The sequence below is a fragment of the Eutrigla gurnardus genome (genome assembly GCF_963514095.1).
Source record: "Eutrigla gurnardus genome assembly, chromosome: 9".
In the NCBI taxonomy this organism is placed as follows: domain Eukaryota; kingdom Metazoa; phylum Chordata; class Actinopteri; order Perciformes; family Triglidae; genus Eutrigla; species Eutrigla gurnardus.
In genome coordinates this window covers 19,968,818-19,993,283 of record NC_139923.1, presented here as the reverse complement: position 1 = coordinate 19,993,283, position 24,466 = coordinate 19,968,818, and the positions used below count along the sequence as shown (strand labels likewise).

The following is a 24,466-nucleotide window of genomic DNA, read 5'->3' as shown; positions in this document are numbered from 1 at the left end:
CTCAAACTAAAATAGAATGAGGGGGGAAAAAGAAAACTTTGACAAAAAAAATGTTAAAATTTTTATTGCACAAATATTTAAAAGAAACGTTCAAGTTATGAGGCACAAAGCTTTACTGTATTACAAGCACGCATTCAACAACAGACAGTTCGACAGACATTTCATTCATTTGTAAAATGTTAGCAAAAGTTTAACTTCATATTTGCTGCTTTGGTCTGTGAAAGCACCATCATTTACACAGGTTTACCACCGAGGCTCATTATGCCAGCTGTCTCAAAAGGAGAAACGTAGTGCGTTATGATATGGTGTTTTGTTCAGAACTGTCCACAAACACAACATGGTATTTCTTATGGATGAAGAAATATTCTTTTAAGCAGTGGAAGACCAGCAAGGAATCAAGTACCTGGAGATGTGTAGATATGAAAGGTTCTGCAGTGATAACATGTTTTGGCTTAGAAAAAGTAGAAAACAGTGCATGCATAATGACTACTGAAAAAAAAGTGGCACTTTTTGCTTGATAATATAAATAAAGGGTATTGAAGAGTGCGTACCGTAAATCGGCTGTTCACTGGCTCCCAATGAACAAACTCCTCACGTTCTCCTGTAAAAACTCCTTCATTCACCTCCTTCATGCTCGCTCAACCAGCTGTTCCTTACGTGTATTATTTTGTTTTTAATATAATAAACCTAAGTCTGTCACAGGTTGATTTTACAAGTAACAGGCAAGTTTAATTTCCATGTGTTCACAGTCACAGACCCAACTGTGAAAAATGTAACTATACACCTTTAAAATGCAACTTACTAAGTAAGTTTACTTCCTGAGATGAGAGCACTATTGATCGTCAGTAAAGGTTAAAAGCACCTCGTCCTAACGACTCATGTAACAAACAGCAGCGTCCCGTGACAGACAAAATGAGGGTAAAGAAGGATGTGTACCAGTTTTCCCTGGAAAGACACCAACAGCAACAGGAAATGTAAAATCCTTCATGAACATTGTCTACAATTCTTATCACGGAGCTGATTTAGTTGATATAGAGACACTTTAAACTTAAGTAATAGCCTATGCAAAAAAAATACAGTACTTGCAACTGTTTTCCTCCACAGTTGGAACATCTGTATTCTCCCTCCAAGAAAACAAGCAGGAACAATTTACATAAACAATAAAGTAAAGTGAATTTGACAGCTGGAGTGTTTGATCGGACACCTTTTGGCTACAGATGAACCACAGGTCTCAGTGAGACTGATTTCAAAGTTTATAAGGAGCACCCGTTATATTTGTTTCTGTATATTCATGGAGTCACACATCTCAGAAAAAATGTGTGTCCAGTTTAGTTATTTAATATAGTCCTATGTCAATTGCCACTGTATGCATTATAATGTCAAGCACATTGAGTTTACCTGGGATTAAATGTGTAAAATAAAATAAAAACGGCAACCATTCCGATAATCCCAACACACCTTAACAAATATTTTAGGTTAAACACAGAAAAGTCAAGTCAAGCTAATATGGTAGTGTTGTAATAATGATATCATCTTACATCTTGGCCTTCAGCGGGGTGAGGTGGAGTGAGTGGAGGAACATGTCCAGGGTCGTCAGGTACTCTTGTGGGTGCCTCTTTAGATGCCCTGCATGCGTTGAATCCTCCCACTTCTTTGCCGTGATGTCTATCCCGCGCTTCCGCCAGTGATCGATCACCTCCTCCATGGCCCGTGGGTTGCTCAATGCATCGTTCTCACAGAAGAAGAACAGTGCAGGAGCGGTGACGGGAGAGTTCCAAAACGTATCGATGCTTGTGTTAAAGTAGTCCACGGTTTGCCGCTTGAACATGCCAAAGTATGACATGCTCACGTGTTTTACCAGGGTCTCCCAACGTGGGAATACAGTCTTCGCTAGGCCTGGGCAGAGAGGGAAGGAAAAATACTTCAGTCATTTGCACTAAAAAGCTGAAATGGAATTGATGATTGTGTTAAAACATGCCAATCTTAAACTGACCTATGGCCATCGTCTCCACAGAGCCCACCACCAGGCTATCATACACTTGGCCTTTGATCCTCTGTGTGAGCGCCTGATATTTCTGTGTGTCCCGGGACACATGTACCAGCAGTTGAGCAAATGTGTAGCCACCGATAGAGAAGGCATGGACAAGCAGTGGGCGGGACACAAAGCGCTCACTCTGGAGCAGCTCCAGCAACCTCTCTCCACGATCCAGACCCCAGCGGGGCCACAGGAACTCTTGCACCTTGCACAAAACAATTTAAAAAACAGACGGATAAGTAGACATCAGCTAGCTTTGGGTAGATTGAGTTAAGAGCCCATCCTTTTACAGTATTTAAAAAGGTTAGAAATAAGGTTACATACAATGCTAGATAGTCAAACAAACTAATATCCACCTGAGATTTTGACATTCTTCTCTCTCATATATGTCCTTTTGTATTGACTGTATCAATGAGGAAATTAAAGGATGTATCGGACAGTTCCTTCAGACTCAGCAGGTGATGGAGAGATACTTTGTCAGGGATTTTTTGATGAAAATCTGCTAGTGAGCAGGAGCAGTTCACATGTGTGGAGGCTATGAATGGAGCCTTTAAAGTTCAAGAGGTATGAAAGTCCATCTGGCTCTACCTTAACTCAAACGAGGTTAACAATCAACTGTTTTATCTTGTTTGCACAACAAACGTATGGCTTTGGTTTCTGCCTGATGTTTGGAAAGGTAAAAATACAAACCTATAGTTGCTACAATGATACACATCTCTATCGTATATTTAACCAAAGTAATATGGAAATTATACGTACATTTAAGAGCAGTTCCCTATATCTAAGAATATAGTTAAAACGAATCACAAACTTAGTGAGATGTGGTTGTGATATAAAACACTGAAATATGTTCATCTTTATTGTGCACTTTTATAAATCTCAGTCACTAACGTACAGTATATGTTGTCATTACCTCGCTCTCCACTACAAGCACGTCAAAGCCGGTGCGGAAGTAGATTTCACAGTATTTGGCCAAAGCTTGTGGACGTGAACCCAACCACGGCAGCATGAGCATGAGAGGTTTATGTTCTTCAGGTGCTTTGGTCTGACACGCTGGGACTGGAGATGCCAATTCATTCATGTAGAAAGTTACATTCTTACTGAGGCGGTGGGCAGTGACGCCTCTACTCAGGACTGTCCTGCCCAACATAGCAGCTGCAGGCTTCAGGCTTCCCACTGGATGTAATGTGAGAAGCGTATGCAAAAAAAAGAGAGGAAACATGGGGACAAGAATGAAAAATTAATAACAATACAAAGGTAAAAATGACAAACAGGAAAGCTACCAACACTAACAGGGGCGTGACATTAACACACACACACAGGGGAAATGTTGGCTGTGACAGGTGATATTTACTGGCCACCTGCCATCATTGCAGATAATGAAAGCTATATATATAAAAATATATATAAAAAAATATATATATATATATTGTCTGGTGACTCACTGTATACAGATCGATAGAAATGTCCTTTGCACGGTGGCAGGAATAGAAATGGCTTAAATAGTTGTTATTTAAAGCTCATCTTACGTCACCGACGACACCTAAAAGCTATAACGTCACCGGTTAACTAAGTTATAGCGTTAGCAAAGCACACAGTTTAACGTCTTAACGCTAACTGAGCTGTGTTCTCTTACAGACTCCCACACACAAAGTCCTTCCCTAAAATATTGTGACTAACATACGAACAGAAGGTCTTACCTGAGTTCGCTAACTAGTTCAACTTTACGTCAACGCCGGATGAGTAACTGGGCGGCTGCTGTTCTGGTTCTGAGCCAGTGATGCTGATGCTCTTGCGTTAGTTAATGAATGAGTAAAGTTCTTCCAAAGTATGTTATTGCCGGCAGTTCAAGGTTAGCTAGCTCAGCACAAAAACACATAGCAAACAAAGTCGGTGCTTTTCCGTTTAAAACATCCTTTATCTCTTAGCCCCGCCCTCTTCCTTCTTCTTTACGTGACGTCTTCGTTTGGCTGTGAGTCCCGCGTGCTGCTGCCCTCCTTCGGACAAAGTGCTCTGTACACAAACTCGACTAAAAGAAGACTACTATCCTATCGCTGCTCTATAGGATTCAACAGGCACGTTCTGTAGTACCTCTTACTAAAGATCATTTTCACTGCAGACATGTTGACATGTAGGAAAAGCCCTGAAACTGATTACATTAAACAATGGCTCTGTTCCATTCGGCTTAGTGCAGCCACCATTAGTGTTATTTAATACACCTGTGCTTTTCTGACGATGACGAGTCAAAATGTTTGTCCTGGTCGCTCCAGACTTTAGTAGGCCTAATCCTTAAATGTCAATAGATATTGACATATATTATGATATTTATCTGGGGGATAGGTTAATCGATGACTCTATATTGCCCTTAGGTGTGAATGTGAGTGTGAATGTCTGTCTGTCTCTACATGTCAGCCCAGTGATGGACTGGCCCAGGGTGTACCCTGCCTTTGCCTGTAGTGTGCGACATCAAATTAGCCAGACCTAACAGTCCAACAAATGAGGGAGACAATAGAGCTAAAAGGTCAAGTCATGATAGCTCTCTATGCTCACATGGAAATGCTTAGTAGGACTCAATATACCGCATACAATTTTCCTTATCCACGCCTTTTGTCTAAGCAGCACCGCGGCTCGTTTTTATCCTCTCCTTTGCTTGTGCAGCTTTGTTTCTGTTTCTTGTCCTGACTGTCCACATTCCCAGCTGGACCCCCCAATCCCTGCTGACATTGTCTTGTTAGAGGATGACTTGTCTAAACAGAATCCAGTTGCCCAATGAATTAGGATAGCAAGTGTGAGGCGGCAATAATTTGGCCGTGTCCCTCACTGAGCTCATGTGTTTGGCCTGTCATTGTTCCTTTCCAGTCCCTTTAGTTCCGGCTGGGTTGGTGCTTTCCTGTGTCCTCATCAGACGGCGGGTTAATCACACCCCTCGGGAAGTTCCTATCTTCATCACCGACTGACTGTCGAAAATGATTTGAAATAGCCCTCACCGTCTTTCAGTCTGTGGCCACGTATGTTAATCTGAAATCCCACTGTTATGAGCAAAGGCGAGGTTTTTTTTATATTCTGCAAGCAAAAGCTTGTGCAGAGGCAAGGTGACAGCTGGTAAACTGTTCTCTTCATTGCTGGCTGTGGTATTTACTGTCACAGCCAACATCATTATTGGCATGCAGACTTTATGTCTTTGTGTTTTGTGCTAAATATATGTTTGGCAGATCGGTTTGTGGTGGAGTTTTGATCCGTGTTTATCTACATTTTCTTTTTTTTGGATGGCAAAATGAATCAATGTGCATTTGGCGGAATGCCGATGCGACAATAATCCTGGCTTGAAAAATCACACGTCCAGCTAATTCAACAACGGAGAACATTTCAGATGCTTCCCACAGTCACACAGAGAGACGACACAGATGTGTGACTATGGTTTAAACTCTCTGACTCTAAATGCATCCAAAGGTATGTGGACCAGTGTCTATTTTAGAACCGTCCTTGGGAATTGAATTAGGCCATGAGACTGCTGGATTTCCCCCATTGGGTTAAAACGGCACACGTGAAGAAGACGATAAAGAAAGTGAGTAACATGGCACCATCAGAGAGAGAGAGCTCATTCATGTCAAAGGCTCTTGCCACAATAATGGCATGGCAACAAGGTCACAAGAGGTATTAACAGACTTTAGGTTAGCGTGATAAAAAGTGCATCCTCTTGGTTATGTGCATATGCACACAAGTGACAATGATGATGCATTATGCATGCGTGTCATTCAAAGAGTATTTCTTGCTTCTTGCACCGTTTGTGACACAAACTGAGCGACGGCTACTTTAAGAGGAAGGGCACAGCATCAGTCGTAAATTCAACTCAATAGCATGTAATCGATCTGTTGCACTGGTTAGTTGAGTGCAGGCTGCTGCCTACTTGATGGTTTGACGAGGTGTGTTTTGACCCCTATGTCATATTTATGCCTTTTGCTTGTCTTCCTCCTTTCATCCTCTTCTTCTCACACGAAACACCACACACAGTTCACGGTGCACGCCAGAAGGATGTGCGCTTGTGCATGTGAAGAGCAGGAACAGCAGTAAGAGGTGATCCCTGAGCGTGGTGTGGACGGTGCCTCTGATTTAGGGGGACGGGACTGTGCAACCAGTCACGCTGACTGTCAGACCAGTGCAGCGGCAGAGAGTGGGACAGCGGGGGTTGTCTGGAGGAGGTGGGGTCTGTCCCGTGTGTCGACTGATGGAGAGAAGAGGGGCACAGCGCCGGGAGTATGAAAGGACACAGAGTGCTATATGCAGAGAGAGAGAGAGAGAGAGACTGCAGGCATGCAGCGACACGGAGGAGCATACATGTTTAAAAAGGGCTGCAGCAGAGTGGGCTATTGATGAGGTAAGAAAACCGAACTGAGACCAGCTACAAGAATGCGGTTGTGTACTTTATGTCTCTTCATGCTGTTGTAATGAATGCATATTTACACTTTGTGCTGTGTATATGTCACAGGGCTTTAAATGAGAATGGTTAGCATTTATGTACTCAATTCCAGCTATTTATTGCAGATATCCGGGAAATGCACAACGTTTGATGGGTCCTTGCACCGATTGTGCCTCGAATGTGATTTACCTTTCTCTTTCCTCCAGGTGTGTGAAGCATGAGATCCCCGGAGACCTGAGGTTAAAGATCTGTGAGGCATGTGATTGGACGATAGACCTGAAAACCCGCAGCATGTGAGTTGGCGGTGGAGTTTGTAGACCCTCGCCATGCTCTTTCTGTGGAATCTTTATCTTCTTCTCCCCCTCTCCTCGCCTCTCTCGCTTCACGCCAAAGCCTTCACTGGAGAAAATGTCCAGGAAACACAACGGCCAGACACTGTCACGGCAGTGCAGCGTCTCACACCAACCCCACAGAGACCTCATGGATCTGGTGGAGCACCCGGGAATCCCATGTTTGGGACTGAGAATGTAGACTTCCTGGGTCTACCTGTTAATCGGCCCTTATCGCCGTCTGAGGAATCAGACAGACAAGGTGTGATCGGCGAATACGATGATTTACAGGAGAGCGCAGAAACATCTCTGTTGTATCCTAATGAGAAGGAACGTATCATATCCAGACCCTCGGATACAGAAAATGCCACCTCCAAGGAGAGCACCCAACCAATAAAGTCTTCACCGGGAGGAGTACCACCTCGACCTACTCAGGAAGAAACAGTGTATCAGTCAGCTGAGACAAACAGGTTGCACTCTACACAGACTGGGGAGAATCAGCCAACCTCGCTGAATGACATGACTGACAGTCAGTTACCTTTTCTTCCGTCTGGCTCACTTCCATCACGTCAGGACCCATCAATGTCTGCTGGACCTGGGCCCAGCCCTGAGCCCACAACTCCACCAGGTGGGAGTTGGGAATGGTCCACGAGTCCTGTGAAAGAAACCGGAGATGGATTGACTGATATCACAGGTCGTAATATACACAGAGGAGCTGTCAGCATGGAGGCAGATAAAGGTAGGACTCCTTGAATGTAATGTAATGTATATAGAGCATCCATCATTTACTTAACCTCACAGCAATCACAGATAACGCTTGTCACGTTTACCCTATAGCCAGTGGTTAGGATTTATAATATTGCCCTCATTGAATACCTAAAATCAAATCTACAAGACAGTCCAGTCTGTGTGACTGCAGTGTTCCTAATATGTATTCTGCTTGCAGACACAATTGTTTTACATTCACAGAATGGTTTGATTCCCTTCAATCCCCCAAGCTATCACTCTCCTCAAAAATAACTCTTCCCCAACTCTCTCTTTCCTGTCCCTCTCTCTCTCTCTCTCTCTCTCTCTCTCTCTCCCTCTCTCTCTCTCTCTCTCTCTCTCTCTCTCTCTCGCTCTCATTCAGCCGCTCAGCCCTCCGCTATCTTTGTTAATGTAGAAACATTTAACCAGTACCCACACCCAAAAGGTTAATGTGGAGCACACCTGCACATACAGTATTTACAGTACAAACACACACACACACACACACACACACACACACACACACACACACACACACACACACACACGATGGCACTCACTTGTCAAAGTAAATGATGTGTGTCCACAAACATCGAGGGAGAAGGGCTTTGACATAACTTACCCTTCCTCGAGCTGCCTAAGCATCTACAGTTATTCTGCAATCAATAAAACACCATTTCTGAAACTAGGGCGCTTTTTGTTAAAATGCACACACACACAAACACACACACACACACACACACATATAAAACAGAAACATACAAAACATATCTGACATCTTCATTCAAACCTCTATAAAGTCTACTATAATGGTATTTTGGCATCACAGTCCCTTGTTTCAAAGGCATCTGTTCATTGTTTGCTGCTTCTGCATCGACACAATCCAGACCAGAAATAGGACACATACCAGTTTTAACCAGTTGTTTGAATGAATCCGATGGCTCCATACTATTCTGAATGATATTTCACCAAGAGAATGTGTTTACATACATTATTTATTGGTTACATAAGCATCGTCAGATATGATAAGTTAAATCCTTCTGCATCGTAGAAAGGATGCAACATTAACGATAGTATACCACCTCTCGGCCATGCTTAATAATAGCCACACAGAATGAGAACAGCAACGAGGTCAATACTGGCTAATCAACACACATCTTTCTCTCTACACTATTTCCTCATGCTCCCACTCTCTCTGTGACCCAGTTAGAGATTCCCAGTCACAAGCCTGCTCTGTTTTATTATGGATTAACTTCACTCATGGCTCATTCTCCCTTGCTCCCCTTTTGAACAGTAAAGACTGTGGATATAATTTACTTTGGCTTGTACTCATTAAAGATACGTCAAATTAGATCATCATCATCATCATAACTTGCTCGTGATGACAAGGCTACATGTTGATGTTCCGCAGGTGCTAAACACTTTCAATTATGTCGACATTTTGATTCTCTGTTGATACATTGGTAGTGTTTCATTTTATTGTATTTGCTTTTCAGATGACTCCAAGGATGATGACCTGCATCTCTCAAAGACTAGTGGCACAGTCTTGCTCAATGGGAACACAGACACATCCGTCACATCCTGCAAAACACCAAACCAGTCCTGGACTACCACCTACCCAGATGATTTAACCCCCGATGACTCCCTGCGCCCCGCTCTTGCTCTCAGCCCTGCCCTTTTCGTCCCCCTGTACTCAGACTGGAACTCTGCTCTGGCCACATGGGGATTTGCGTGGGAAGCACATGTCTATGGCCTGGGGTCTGTCTTTACTTTATTTGGCCTAATCTCTGTGGTCTGCCTCTTGGGCCTGCCCCTCCGGTGTCCCCCGGGAAGCCCCTACTTCACCCTGCTGCACTTGTTCCTCCTAGCGTTTGCAGGGATCCAAGCCTTCTGTCTGCTTTATGACGCCTACAATCACCAAGATCGTCTCCCTCCTCTGGGCTCTCTGCTGCTCTCTGAGCTGCCCTTCCCCTGCTTGATTTCAGCCTTCTCCCTCGCCTTCCTCCTCCTTTCCTTGCGCACACGCATGCATCTTTCTCTCCCACTTGCCAATTCCACCTCGTTCTCAGCCTTGCCCAAACCTTCCCTGTTGCTGTGTATGCCCCTGCTTTATTCTCTGGTCTCTCTGGGGTGCGTTGGCATGCTCCAGCTCTTCCACAGCCTCCCCTCTGTGATCCTGCTATTCCCTCAGGGTGTGTTTGTATGTCTCACAATCTTTCTCTCGTGCTCCTACCTCATCTTCTACTGCTTCATGCAGTGCAGCACTAAACACGTCTACAGGCTGAACGACAGCGGAGAGAGTGGAGGATCTCCTGAAGTGATGCGACCTGCTCGTTGCCCCTTTGCCAACGTGGAGGACTGGGGCAGGGCAGCAGGAGCTGGAGTAGGGGCTTCGTTGTGTTTGTTAGGGTGTGGAGGCCTCCAGTTGTATGGGATCCTGCATGCCCTTGGTTTGGGTGGGGTTGCTGGCTATGGGTTCCAGCCCTGGCCCTGGTGGGGCTACCAGATAGGCTGCAGGCTCTGCGAGGTCGGGGTGTGTCTAGGTTTGTCTCTCATTGGTTCACACCCTCTATTCTGCCAAAACAACTCCCCTGTAAAGACCATAACTCCTCCCCGGCCAGGATCTTGGTCCCGCCTCTCCTGCAGCTCCCCTTCACGAGGGCTCACCCTGCCCTCTGAGGGGGCCGCTGATCCTCCTGTTCTCTCCTCTCACAACGCCTGGACCCAGGGTACGCAGGAAAAGCTGGTGGTCTGTGATGTCATCACCAAGGGACAGTCAGAAGCTCTTCCTCTTTTTTCAATGGTGGATTCTCCTGGAAACGGGCTGGGCTGTGTCCCCACGTCCAACAAAACCTGGAACACTGCACTACCACTCCCGACACCCCCTAGCCCACCTCACAAGCCTAAAAATGAAGCTGAGTCTCAGCTATCGTCACTGGATAGCTTCGGAGTGGAGACTGACTCGACTGTGGATCTGCGGCCCCCGTCTCCCATCAACTTGTCCCGCAGCATTGACCAGGCTCTGTTTAGTGAATCCCTATTCACTCACAGTATCTTTGGATTACCAAGACTCCTTCAAGGGTCTTCCAGCCTCTCTTTGAACTCTCCTAGCCACGGTGCATCACAGCCACGGCCCAGCTCTGTGGAAAATGCCCTCTACCGAACCGCCTCCTGTTGTGACGTGGATCAAAAGGACGCCCTGTCCAGTTCAAGACCACCCCAGCCACATAGCTCTTTGACGTCTCACGACAAATCACCAGTGTCACCAGAGCAATGGGATTGGAAAGCGAGCGTTTCCGGTTCGACCCAGGGTCTGTGCAGCAATCCCAAGGAGACGGGAAAGCTGCGCTCGCATTCGTGGGCCAACAGAGGTCAACACTTTGGTCCGAGCAGCCTCCCACGAGCGATCCCCCACCTGTCTTATCACAGGCGTTACCGAACCCTGAGCTTAGCCTCCCAGGACAGTCGCGGATCTGGCCGGCTGGCAGGGACCAAACACCTGAGTGAAAGCAAACAGCTGGAATGGGATGTGGCTGTACAGGCAGAGTTTGTCAACGTGTGCAAACAAATTGACACTCTGAGTATTTGCAGTGACACCATTGAATTGTAGAAAGCATGGCATTGTACAGAAATATCAGACTGTGATCGGGTTAGATGGAGGAATTAAACTGCAAATCATCAATGTTATACACAGGAAAATAATTACCTGGACTAATGAAAGGGTTATGGACATTATTGATACAATATGTAGACCCAGCTTATTTTCTATAAATACTGTCCTGTTAATATTATATATACAGTATATTCCAAACTTGATTTTAATGACTGTCCTTATCACGGCTCATCTCAGATGTAATAGTTGTATCACTGACATGATTTGTGATATTTGAAGCTATTCTGCAGAGAAAAAAATGAAAGGGATATGCAAGTAAAGGAGAGCCATCTTTAATAGTGACTGGACAAGCAATATGGGCTCAAACATCGTCGATGTACTTTTCCATAATATAAATTAGATATGCTCAGAAGGACTAAGCTTATAATGAGAAAAGCTCTGAAACCCCTTACCATGGGATTGTATGGATACACTTGCCATATGGAAAATGGGAACAACACACATTTTGGCATGTAGTGCTTTCCTCACAGGATTCTCATAATTGATTTCAGTGTGTTGTAATCAACTTGGGAATTCAAGGGAAATCCATACATACACAGTTTATGTTTTTTCCTCCATGTTTCTGTATTGCCTGCTTAGTCAACCATGTGAGTGTTATTGTGATTTATTTTTTCAGTGGGTGGCAAACTGTGACACTGCGGTTATAAGTTCTGGACACACTTGTGAAAGGATGAAAGGGAAAAATGAAGTGGTTACATTTTGAATATATCCTCTAGTGCTAATGACAATAATAACACTTTTTTTCTGGAGGTAACAGAAATATTAAAACAATATCAAAATGCCCTTGTCAAAATTATCTTTATTTATGCAATACTATTTACAGTAAGTCATTTTCTGGGTGGGTGATAGAAGAAAATGTCTATTTTCTGTAACCTCAAGTAAGAAATTAATAAAAAGTAAGAAACTGTCAAATAACTTGATCAACCAGTGCAATATCTCCTTAATTTGATTGCATGTTATAGCAAAATTAAGATCCACTGCTTATCATAGACCAACATATGTAATACCAAAGATGTTGAGTACCTCCCAGAAATCACATTTAAAATGGATGAAAAGTAACTTGAAATAATAATAATAATTATAATAATAATATTTTTTCTACAATTCTATAACAAAATAAATCTAGCCTGGGAAAATGGTTTATTACTACCCTTCTCCCCTGACTTCATCATTCTATTTCATTGACTCACCATTTCATTTTTTTAAATACTGAGCCTGAAAAAAGACAAACAACTATTCATTAGAATGTAAAAATAAGAACTATAATGTATTATGTACATTCATAGCCATGTAATTAATTAATAATGTGGTTCTTGCTAAATGAAGTTAAGGAAGATCACAACATTTTGAGCCAATTTGGGGCTGTATGGAATATGACCAGATTACTGAAATGTTAAGTGTTAATAGTGTCCTGTTTCTCTGCCAAATAAAATGAACAGATAGTGAGATGACACATGATTGCTCCCATAAAGCGCTCCTTATTATAAATATGTGAATTAAGGCTGATGCTAAGCTTTGGTCTCTTCTGCAACAACAGCAGCAGAACATTCAAAGAACTCATCAATTAGACGTGACATTACATGCAGTGTGATCAGAGCTTGGTATCCATTATGTAACAGACACATTTTCAGGGGTAGTAAGAAGATAATGAGAGCACAATTGTACTATTTGTAGATGTTTCCTCCTAGCTCAGTTAGCTTTATACAACATTCATCAGGAGTGAGCTGATGATGAATCTATTTAACTTTTGTGTTAATTTTTCTCTTTTATTGGAATAAAATGTTGAAAATGTAAAACATTATGCCAAAGGCTTGCTGCTTCTTCTTTTCATTCTGAAACTAAAATATCTGACTGCCTGATTTCCTCCATAAGATTATATATATATATATATATATATATATATATATATATATATATATATATATATATATATTGTGTAGCCTACTCCCTTGAATCAGGGTGAAATTCAAGGAGATGGGCCTGTTATTAGATCAGCAAGGATAAGCTCTTCCTAAAGTAGTTAATAACATCCGTTGGCTTGTTGGAAGGGATCAGGTAATTACATTACCTCCAATGCACCTCGGCCAGGGCGGGAGAAAGAAAGCTAAAGAGCTCATGGGAGTCAGAGATGGGAAAAGAGAAAGATGGAAAGACACGGAAAAGCAGTGTCAGATTTTAGAGTGTGTAATGTTGGACAGCAGCAGCAGCTTGTTTGATCACATGTGCCGGGCGCATCTGCTCATAGCCGCTGGGGTCGAACATTCAGTCCCGCCCGGGTGTTTCCTCTTCCTCCCGCCTCAGTAAAGTCGTTTCTCGTAACTAAATGGAAGAAAGAAAAAGGTGTGAGCGTTTCTTTGATTTCACCACTATAAAAGCAATCTTAGATGGAGATGAATGAATGAATGAAAGAAGAAGATGGAGTTGTGATAGCAACATGGATGTACTTACATGGCACAAAAGAATAGCTAATGTGATAGCGTGGGTAAGAAAAGAGGAAGAGAGAAGACACATTTTGATGCTGCTAGGCACACATACATTCCATTTAAATGGTTTCTGAAGGTTTCTGAACACAAGTCTGCTGTTATAAAGTCAAAGTTGTATATTCAGAGAGGCAGCAGATGATGACAGACTTCACCGAAATATTTATACAGTAGGAAGGGGGCTACAGAATAGAGGGTTGCAGAGGAGGTGGGAAGGGTCAGAAGCCGGGGATCAGGGGGTCAGGGGTCAGACTTACGAGTGGAGGCCGTGGACGCCTCCCTCCATCTGAGCAGACATGGTTCTTTTCTCAAACTTCAGCTCTCCAGAGTACATCATCGACCTGGTGCAAAGACACACAGCTCATAGCCAAAAGCCTTCACATAAACGTACACACTTACACATGATTTCACATTTACCGTAAAATGGACAAACTCTTGGCTCCTATGTCTTGACAGCCGTGTTGGATGCCAGCAATGAGATAGGGAACAAACTTATGGATGGAGCCTTTATCTTGTACCGATCCGGAGACACCTTGAGCCACCTTCAGCTTATCTCCTTCGCTGGATGCGGGAACCACAATTTACACAGTATGAGATAAATGTGTCATCATGACATCCTGTAACTATTCTTTATGCCTCTGTAAACCCACTCCCTCACCTGAAGTAACGTTTCTGACTGTTGTTTTTCTCCATGGCATCCAAGGAGCCCATTCCTCTGTACTTTTTCAGACGGACACCATCTGAAAAGAAATACTCTCCTGGAGCTTCAGTGGTTGCCGCGAGTAACGACCCCATCATCACTGAGGGCAGAAATACGAGAGAACAAAATAAATAGGATGACGTTATGCTGATTGCTGCTTTATTTTGAATATGTAACCTGTTGATTGAAGTTTTTAAAAGGTGGATGCTATCAAGTGGCTCAATTAAACTATATAACATCAGTTCACCGACTAGTCGGCCTTCACAGCCTCGTTGTGTTGCAAAAATCATAAAACTGGTTCATTTGTGAAGATTATCTTACTGAACAATATGTGCAGGCGTCATAAACTTGTGTTTGCCACAGAGCTTATTTTCTGCAATGGAAAAATCCCATTAGCTTTCAGTGGTGGATACCAGTGAGATGCTAACTTCCGGGGTTGCCTACAGAAATGCATCACCCCTGCACCACTAAGCCTGCCCAATTTTTAGCTGTCCAATCTAAAATGATTTGATTTAAATCCCCTTTGTAACAGCACACTGCTCATATATTCCATTTCACTGGGACTTCCAAGAAAATCTAACTGTGCCAGCATTAGAACTGCCCTCCTGACTCCTGCTCTATGTCATAATCAGATTCAAATATAAATGACAGAAGTGTAAGACTTGAGGAAACTACCTGTAGATGCTCCCAGGGCCAGAGCCTTCACCACATGTCCAACAGTCTGAATGCCACCATCAGCAATTACTGGCACTCCAAAACGCCGGGCATACTCTGCAACCTTGTACACAGATGTACCTTGGGGCCGGCCGCATGCCATCACTGAGGAGGAAGAGCACAACGTTGTGCTTTAGGTTCATCACATGTAAACTATTTTGCAGTTTGTTTGTTTTTTGCACTCTTCACCATACCTTCTTGGGTGATACAGATAGAGCCACTCCCCATGCCCACCCGCAGGGCATCCACACCAGCATCTATGAGGTTTTTGGCCTGAGCAGCTGTCACCACTAGAGGGCGACAGATGCAGAGAAAAGAGCTCAATGTGGGAATCAGAGGTAATAAGGTCAGAGGGAGGTTAAAGCTCTGAGACAGGAGGAAAGCTTACCATTTCCTCCAACTACCTGTAGTTCAGGATATTTCTGTTTGATGTAGTTTATCATGTTGATTTGATACACTGAGTTTCCTTGGGAGGAATCCTGTTACACAAAAGAGTTCAAGAGTTTCAATAAGAGATGAAGCAGATACTGTATCTCTTTACTTTAAAACAATCAATATGTAAATTGACGCAGTTCATGTTTAGAAGGATAATCAAGAAAACCTCAAAGCGACCACATTCATCCTATCTGAATCAAGAGGCTGATCATTATCCTGTCTGTTGTGTGTTATGCCATTGGAATCAAAACCAACCAAAAGCCGAATCAGACCCCAGTCAAAACCTACCAGGACTACCACATCCACCCCAGCCTGCATGAGGAGGTCCAATCGGTACTTGTCGTCCTCCCTCGTACCGATAGCAGCTCCACATAGCAGCTGTTTGCGGGAGTCCTTGGAAGCCAGAGGATAATCTCTGTTCTTCTTCAAGTCGGTCCTCGCAATGATTGCAACCAGCTCATCGCTGTCGTTCACTATGGGGAGCTTCCCTAGCAGAGTCAGAGTGTAAAATGAGCGACAGCAAAAGGAGAAAAGCCCAAGTGTGTGAGTTACTGGGTTACTTTTGCTCGACTGTAGCGTGACCTACTTCACAGATTTACCTTTTTTGCTACGTTGCAGTATATCGTTAGCCTCTTTTAGGGTGACTCCGGCGGGTGCAACAACTAAATCTTCCCTTTTTGTCATTGCCTGAATGAAAACAGTGAAGTGCATGTATATCAATTCACCACTCAGATACCTGACATCATGTAATTGCTGCACTATTGTGTCACATCAACTCTACACCCACCTCCTCCAGGGGTCTGTCGTGGTCCTTCTCAGACAGAAAGTCTATGTCTCTGGAGGTGACGATGCCCACCAGCTTGCTGCCCATCTTGCCAGTTTCCGTAACAGGGATCCCAGAGAAACCGTGTCGCGTCTTTGCCTCAAACACGTCACCCACTGTGTTTCGGGGACTCATCACCACCGGGTCTGTAATAAAGCCCTGCTCAAATTTCTGGCAAGAGCAAAAAAGTGTTGAATGATGAGAGGCCATTCGGTGTATATTGTTTTTGTCTGATTGTGAAAGAATGGGCGTTACAGTGTTACGGGTGACTTGGTCCGTGTTACCTTGACTCTGCGCACCTCGTTGGCCTGGAACTCGGCAGTGCAGTTATGATGAATTATTCCAATGCCACCCATCAACTGAAACCGGCCAATCAGAGACACGTGAGGAAAGAATGAATTGATGAAATAACACTGAAAATGTATCCAAGGCCTTCAGTGTCCTTGTGCACTTGATGATAAGCTCAGTGCGTAATCTGGTATTGTGTGTGTGTGCAAGGTGACGCAGGGCTTCTACTCACTGCCATGGCGATGGCCATGGATGACTCTGTGACTGTATCCATGGGAGATGAAATAAGAGGTGTCTTCAAGGTTATCTTTCTTGTTAATGCAGAGGTCAGATCCTTTAAAAAAGGAGGGAAACAGAAATAAGATGTTATTATGTTAAAGCACCAGATAAACACATGTTATGCTATAACATACTCATGATCTAACAATAAGCTGCAGCACAAGGCAACACAGTTTTTGTTGAGGTTTGTTTTTATTTTGCAGCGTAATGAGCCTACGAATCAGATTAGAGGCTAACTTGTTGAATTCACCTCCATGACGTAAGCGTGTGTCTGTTTTGAACACCTGCTATCCAGCAGTAACCCATGTGACCGAGGCATGAAAATTAATTTAATGTCCCAGCAGAGCTTGCAAAGACAAAAGCAAAGCAAGCCAAATAAACAACCGTGTCCTCTGAGGAACAATAAGAGTACGGGATTAATTACAAGGGTTACAGGAAAACCTGTCTATGTGTGTGTGATATTATCTGTATTGTTCTATTGAGGCCAAGGACAAGAACTTATTTGCAGCCCAAAGGAATGACATGCCAGAGTTGAAAAACACTGTTTATGTTTGCCCAAAGAGTTGTGTGATTGATGGTTTTGATCCTTTGTGCATCACCAACAAACAAACAAACAAACATCAACAATATACTGTGTACCAGGGAACAGCATACAGTGTGTGGCTTGTGATACGCACCACCTCATCAGAAGTAAAATCTATGAAACCAGGGAGGATCAAGAAGTCACTGGAGGAGAGACGAAACAGACACATGTGAGCATCTTTGGAACTGGGAAAAGCATGGCATGAAATACATGAATAAACATTATCACGAGTAAAAATCACCTCCACGAACAACAATAATGCAGCTTTAGTTGTGTGTGTGTGTGTGTGTGTATGTGTGTGTGTGTGTGAACTGTGTAGCGCAAAAAAATCATATTCCCACAAAGCAGTGGTTTATTAAACTTAGCTGACAGTGAGCAGACATAATCTGTCGTTCAGCCCGCTGAAATGGTCTGCATTTATCCCTCTACACGCTGATAAACCCCGCATATAGCCTCCATTAAGGAAAACTCCACCGACACCCATTAACGCACTGATATGTGCGCAAAACACTCACACACACTGCTTTTAATGTCTGTGACACCACTCAGAGTCATCCTTGAAAGTAGTATTACTCATGATAATCCTCCACATAAAAACCCAAGCAGATGTGTCATCACTGATATTACTAAACATTTAATGGAAGACATTGCATAAGTCTAATATGTGCATCTATATGTGCACAACGCATGCATGCATCTGTGTGTTAAGCGTGTCATAGCATAAATCCGGCCACTAAAATACATCTTTTTCATTTGTTTTTGTCTTGTTTAGCATTTCTTACTTGTATGTGAGTCCGTCGCCGATGGAAAAGAGTTGCTGTGCTGTTAATCCATCTTCAGGGACATAACCTGTGCCTCCACTGATCAAGTAGTCTGCCATGCTGAAACGTTTGGCAAGTGTGTAAACATGACAATGAATAGATGACACTTTTTTTTCACGTACTTCACAGCATAATAGATACATCCATACATCTACAGTGCTTAAAATCAAATACATGTTTGTTTAGTCTGGTTTTATTGCAAAACCTGCATGTTGTCTCTCTCTCGTGACCTCTTCCTCACACACAAGCTGTAGCCAGATCCTATTAGAAGTGTTGGAGCGGAGACAGGAAATGCTAACGTCCTTGTCTATGGAAACACTTTCTTTACACTTGTGACAGCAGTACAGTAGGTAAGAGGATTTGGTTGGCTGCCCAGGTAGCTGATAAACAGCCCTGTAAAAGCCAATGACCAATACTCCTGGAAAGCAAAACGCAGCTGCTTGCATGAACCTGCAGTGTGTGCAGTGTGGTGGTAGAACCGAGCCACAGTATGAGACTGACCTCTCCGGTTCATATCCAGCTTGGATACGTGTAGCGCTGTATCGCTGGGCCGCTGTCTCGTGCCCGTGTCCGTGGGGCGTCTGGTGGCCGTAGGGATGAGGTGGTTCCCCATCTTTGTTTGAGGTGCGTGGCCGTGCCGGTTCCATGTCGCCTACAATCCTCCGGTAGTCGATTTGGTAAGTGTCCCTCTCCCCATCTCCAAAGCGTTCATAGCCATGACCCTCCATCTCTAGGAGATCCAGGGCTACGACCTCCACAGTGCCCCACCACCTCACACACAAACACTCACTCACTCACTCACACACTCACACAAACTCTTCAAGCACTTCTGACTTGTTTCATACACACAAACACAGTCAAAGCTCTCACACACTCAAATAGCTATTTGGTTATAAACACTCGTAACCACCCAACGCTTTGAGTATTTGTTCACACGAATGCCTTTCAGACACACCTGACATGGAGGAAGCTGCCATCTGTTTTGTCCCCAGTGCAGAAATTAAACCAATATGGCCAGCATTACAAGATTTTACAAAAAAATCGGTAAAACTGCAGAAACAGCAGCGACAAAGTCCTTTAAAACAGCGTTGTTAGCCCAAGGAAGAGTTTGTATTCCAGTTTGTCAGCTCTCATCCCTGGAGTGTGAGGCTAGTAAGGCCCTGAGGCAGGAGCACAGAGTTATGAGCTAACCTGTTGATGATCACGACTATCTTGGCACACCGAATTTCAAATCCATGAAGGTCCCCCCCCGCTGGAGCTGCGAGAAGCCACTGGGGAGGAAAGTCAGGTCCTGCTTGAGTTGCAGAGATTTTTCCCCCCTGGAGGCCCCAGAATGCAGTGCTGCTTGGCTATCCGTGGAGCTTCTCTCCACTCCGTTCTCTTCCGTTGCCTGCTGAGCTTAACTCTGCTTCTGACAGTAGCAGACGTCACTCTCCCACAAAGAGGATTGGGAGCATTAATGCAGCGGGGTGGGGTGAGATGGGTGTGTAGGGTGGAGTGAGGCAGTAGCACTGAGGAGGAGAAGGATGGGTCAAGACAACACTTGAACACTTTCCCCCCTCGGAGGATTACCATGGTGTAGAAGTGGGTTGTTGTTTTTTTTGCAGAGCTCAAAGAGACAGAGCCAGGGGTGACACAAAGGTACAAAGGTCAAATCCCAGAATGCTATTAAGCTACCAGCTTTGCTCCTTTGAGACAGGGAGGAGGGACAGACAGAAAGAGAGACTAATAAACATGTGATGTGATTGGTTCGTTATACTTAAGTGAAGAGTGGCTGTGGAGAATAGCACTGGTTATATGTAATATTACGGAAAAGTGTTTGTGAGTACTTTACACTGTCTTTATTTATTTTTTATTTTTTCATCAGTTCACACTTCGCCCTATTATTCAGTGTGAGAGTCATGAAGAATAAACGTGTACGTTAAACGGAAACAGGAGAGTAACTTTGTTGCCTGGGACGCCCTCGACACCATCATCTGCAGGTGACTGGATGACTGACTGCTTGTGACAGTTACTGAGGGATTGAACCAGAAAAGCCTCTTACCTAGTCTCCCTCTCCCTCTCTCTCTCCCACCCACTGGAGGAAACAGGCAACATCACCCCTTCATAATATTAATGACAAACATGTCTGTCGCTGATATTCGAGCCATAACCCCGTCAAAACACACCATGCCCCTTTTTTAATTAAAATTTTCTGAAAAAAATCTTAATTAGGAAAAATAAAAAATAATCAATATGTTTTTATTTGACAGGGACAGTGCACAGCTTCCTATAGCTGTACCACTAGCTAGTTGTCCTTAAAGACACAATTACAGGACTATACAAGATGTCACAACATTAAGACACATCCGGTGTTTGCATTCGTGTACGATTGAGTTGGTTTTCTTCGCCATGATTTCACCTTGAATATCAAATCGGTGATGCTGCAGCACTATAGAACTTGGTGCTGAGCTCCAACAGTCTTTTGCTCTAATTAATAGAGCCAAACTCGGTAGATGTACTGTATCTGACAGTCACCTCCTGTTGGTCGTTCTAGCTGCCATTATCTAGGGGCTATAATTTGAACTTTCTTAATGGGGGAGGATCCACATCATTGATCACTCATTGTATATTCATGAATTCTCGTATAACAATTATAGTGTAATAAAATCTCAACAATATATATACAAATTAGTTAAATATATGAATTCAGTCAAAGTCAAATTCTTGCAGAAAAGGAAGAAAGGCCAGTTTCTTTAGAAATAGCCAACTGAGGGAAAAGAATGAAGTGAATTAAAAAAAAAAAGTTACACATTTAATTTCCATCTTTGGTCTTCTTAACAGGAATCTTAAATCCTACTGAGCTGCTCCACCAGTCTGGGCTGATGATCTTTGAGGGCGTCGTAGAAGGCTGCTTTGACCTCGACTCCTCCTGAATGTAATGTCCTTCGATAAAGCGCTCTCACTTTGTCCTGTGTTGTTGCTTGAGCTTCGATCCATGAGTAGGCCTCACCGTAGACCATGTCTCCAAGCTCCTCTGTGATTGCCATTACCTCAGACACGTTTTGAATCAACTTCGCCCGGTTGTCATCAACAAACTTTGCTGTTTTGAAATAAAGAAAAATGAAAGCATTGACATAAAACACATAGTTCAATTATTAATGTGACTTTATGGGATTGATACATTTCAATATTGTGTCATTTTAGATATTTTAATATAAAAAATAACTTTAATTCATTTTCACAACATAGTGCATCAGTTCAGTGACAAAAATACTCACCTTTATCTGAATTACTCATTATTCTAGTTGAAATACTGACAGAATCCACAGTAACATTTGACTTTGACTGTTCTGGAAAAATACAAAAACACATCATGTTTAAGGAAAGTGAGAAATAATGATTCAAACTCACTCCACCCTCAAATGGTACTGAACTCTACCTGGTTTCTGAAGAGGAACACTGAATGCCACACTTGTGTGTGATTGGTCACTGGTTGGGGACTCCTGAAGTAAAAGAGAGAAAATACGATATATCACAGAAAGAAATAAACTAGTTAGGGGTGTTCCTTTAACATGCACTATATTTCATCGTCATGATTACATTTAAATGTGAGTTGTACCAGTCGTTGTAGGACTTGACCGACCGCATCATGAATTCCCTTCTTGTGCTTTGAAAACATGTTCTCATAGTCTTTAAGGAACTCTGAAACAGACGTTAAGTTTTACTTTACATGCATAGGATATCTGACAAGCTGGTTTACTATAGGTTAATTTGATTGAAGTATATCGTTTAGAAAATTAGTCAAATATTTACTTTTAAAGGTCGGCCTGTTGGAGGGGTTGTGATCCCAGCACCGCTTCATAAGGCCAACCAGTTCTTCCAACCCCTCTGCCCTCATCTGGTCAATATCCCGACAGACAGGTCTGTCCCCTAAAGGGATCCTCAGTTCCACGCGAGTGTAATCAGCCACTACATGCGACACAATCAAGATGTGCGTCAAGAGATGCAAACAGTAAAATGTGATTTCATTGAATAAAAGATTGGAAAATAAAGGATACCTACTTGGGTAGGGCTCTTTCCCAGTCACGATGGACCAGAGCAGGATGCCGTAGCTGATCAGGAGAGAAAGAGATTTTCACTGGCATGTTAATAGTGTTTTTACCATACAGCAGTTTTACTTGTTAATGTAATGTCTAACCTGTATACGTCGAAAGAACGGACAGGTTCATATGATGCTTCAAAAGCCTCGGGAGGCATGTACTTGCATGAGCCTCCGAACTCTCCTGTTGTTTCTCTGTCGCTGTTCAAAGCACTGCTCGAAACTCTGGACAGACCAAAGTCTGCTAGCTGCGGAGAAAGAAATTACACCGGATGCTAAAAGACCGATTAAATCAGCTTCATGTCTAGTGTAAACATACGAGTTTAGGTTGAAGGCACTCTACCCTGGCGTTGAGGTCCACGTTCAGCAGAACATTACTTGGCTTTAGGTCGTGGTGCATGAGTTCCCGTGAATGGAGGAAGTTCATGCCTACAGCCACTTGATGGGCCAAGCGGAAGACCAGGGGCCACGGTGGAGGGCCAGAGAGGTCCTTCTGCAGGGACTGAACAGATCCTCTTGCCATGAACTCCATCACCAGCCCCTGTTGCATGGATGTTCTTCCGACAGGCGGACATCCCTCATAAATCCCATAAAGTCTCAGCACAAACTCACAGGAGGCCTTCTCCATGTTGTGAGCCTCGTCACGCAGTGCCTCGGAGGGGCTGGAACGAGGTAGGGGGTGGTTGAAAGGATAAGAGAGAAAGCAAGAGTTTCTCCAATAAGAATGAATGATTTATAGTTATCCAAGTTACAAAAAAAAAAAAAAGCAAACTTTGTAACATTTACCTCACACCATCACGTAGTATCTTAATGGCCACATCAAATATCCAGTCCTTGTGCCTGGCCTTGTAGACGTAACCAAACCCACCACACCCAATTGGCTCCCATTCCTCCAAGCTGTCGTTACCAATTGGCTTTGTCTTGTGGCTCAGCAGCGCCATCTCCTGCTGAACTCCGGGACGGCAACCTCAAATCTATTCGAAAATAAGGACAACAATAGAAAAAAACAGCTTTACATAAATAGAGCGGTTAAATGACGTTGGTATTTCTTATAATCGTTATGCTGTTATCACTGTGTAACATTGTATAATCACTTGTTTTTACACACTGACATTCGAGCTAGAGCGGCTTGTGGCTGTAAACATGTTTCTCTAACATGTCCCTTCAGTTAGGCTATCTTCGGTTAAAAAGCTGTATTTCTACTCACCATGTATCTCCTCGAGTGTAATATTCAAATATTCAAGAGTTAGTTCACACACGAAAGTCTGGCAAACCAAGTTTCAGTTTCCCGTCTCTGCTCTTTGGGCAGCCTGAATCTGGGGGAGAGGGGAGGAGTGTGTGTGCGCGCGCGCGTGTGTGTGCGCGTGTTTGAACTGAGAGGAAGTTACACCGTTCGGTTCCTATTTATCTGAATGTGATGGTGTGGTGGTAAGAAACATTACACACATATTGCAAATCTGGCAATCTGATCTCGCTGAGACTGAGACTGCATCATTTATATTATAAAAAAAGATTCAGATGATTCAGAGATAAATGTGAATGTGGTTTTCCTCCAGTGTGTTTTTTTAGTTTAGTCAATTTATTTTGTGAGACAAATATTTTAGTGATATATATTCATATACCGATATATATATATATATATATACAGGGTCGCCCATAAAGTCGTAATAATTTGCAAATGTCTTGTCTTTAATAGGGCAAAAGCAAATGTTATGCATGAATTAACTTCACCTGGGTAATTGTGACACATAATGTAATCATTGCACCTGATTAAAAGTGATTACTGATGCATTTAATAACAATAAACAGAGGATTGTGTCTGAAAAAAGAATATGGGCAACAGTTTATTTACTCATGTAGAATCATGTAAAAAAACACATGTTTCAACTAGTTCTTAACCTGCAGGTTCTTTTGATAAAATGAATAATAAAATGTATTCCGTTATTCACTATTAGTAAACATTTTTTTAATGGTTCAATCTAATAATTTGAGTTTAATGCTGGGATTATGTACCAACCGAACACCCACCAACAGAAACATGCACATGCATGGTCACACGAT

The 24,466-nt window shown here is 43.2% G+C and overlaps 4 protein-coding genes across 6 annotated transcripts; 1 reads left to right on the top strand and 3 right to left on the bottom strand.

Moving 5' to 3' along the window:
• Window positions 1-6: 6 nt before the first annotated feature.
• Window positions 7-3,954, bottom strand: LOC311018372 (transmembrane protein 53). Of its 2 annotated transcripts, none has more exons than XM_084017303.1 (4): window positions 3,736-3,954; window positions 2,949-3,211; window positions 1,994-2,240; window positions 7-1,896 (listed from the first exon to the last, which is right to left on the bottom strand). In XM_084017303.1, exons 2-4 carry the CDS (start codon window positions 3,183-3,185, stop codon window positions 1,535-1,537), a joined length of 846 nt encoding a protein of 281 aa, XP_083873429.1. In that variant the 5' UTR covers window positions 3,186-3,211; window positions 3,736-3,954; the 3' UTR covers window positions 7-1,534. The 2 variants fall into 2 exon arrangements, with proteins under 2 accessions (XP_083873429.1, XP_083873430.1); XM_084017304.1 differs by having other exon boundaries at window positions 2,949-3,204.
• Window positions 3,955-7,135: 3,181 nt separating this feature from the next.
• On the top strand, window positions 7,136-12,517 carry prrt4a (proline rich transmembrane protein 4a). The gene is made up of 2 exons (XM_084016885.1): window positions 7,136-7,520; window positions 9,025-12,517. The coding sequence occupies exons 1-2, from the start codon at window positions 7,301-7,303 to the stop codon at window positions 11,136-11,138; spliced, it is 2,334 nt and encodes a 777-aa protein (XP_083873011.1). The 5' UTR covers window positions 7,136-7,300; the 3' UTR covers window positions 11,139-12,517.
• An 836-nt stretch (window positions 12,518-13,353) lies between these two features.
• On the bottom strand, window positions 13,354-19,880 carry impdh1a (IMP (inosine 5'-monophosphate) dehydrogenase 1a). Of its 2 annotated transcripts, XM_084017851.1 has the most exons (16): window positions 18,826-19,880; window positions 18,286-18,384; window positions 17,598-17,646; window positions 16,874-16,975; window positions 16,638-16,712; window positions 16,318-16,524; window positions 16,130-16,217; window positions 15,819-16,018; window positions 15,484-15,574; window positions 15,290-15,385; window positions 15,057-15,200; window positions 14,340-14,481; window positions 14,099-14,242; window positions 13,939-14,022; window positions 13,650-13,666; window positions 13,354-13,520 (listed from the first exon to the last, which is right to left on the bottom strand). In XM_084017851.1, exons 1-16 carry the CDS (start codon window positions 19,050-19,052, stop codon window positions 13,441-13,443), a joined length of 1,845 nt encoding a protein of 614 aa, XP_083873977.1. In that variant the 5' UTR covers window positions 19,053-19,880; the 3' UTR covers window positions 13,354-13,440. The 2 variants fall into 2 exon arrangements, with proteins under 2 accessions (XP_083873977.1, XP_083873978.1); XM_084017852.1 differs by lacking the exon at window positions 13,650-13,666 and having other exon boundaries at window positions 13,372-13,520.
• Window positions 19,881-21,103: 1,223 nt separating this feature from the next.
• On the bottom strand, window positions 21,104-23,732 carry LOC311018587 (receptor-interacting serine/threonine-protein kinase 4-like). The gene is made up of 10 exons (XM_084017615.1): window positions 23,613-23,732; window positions 23,192-23,379; window positions 22,749-23,067; window positions 22,505-22,653; window positions 22,369-22,418; window positions 22,120-22,275; window positions 21,926-22,008; window positions 21,746-21,809; window positions 21,585-21,656; window positions 21,104-21,406 (listed from the first exon to the last, which is right to left on the bottom strand). Exons 2-10 carry the CDS (start codon window positions 23,344-23,346, stop codon window positions 21,153-21,155), a joined length of 1,302 nt encoding a protein of 433 aa, XP_083873741.1. The 5' UTR covers window positions 23,347-23,379; window positions 23,613-23,732; the 3' UTR covers window positions 21,104-21,152.
• Between the last annotated feature and the right edge of the window lie 734 nt (window positions 23,733-24,466).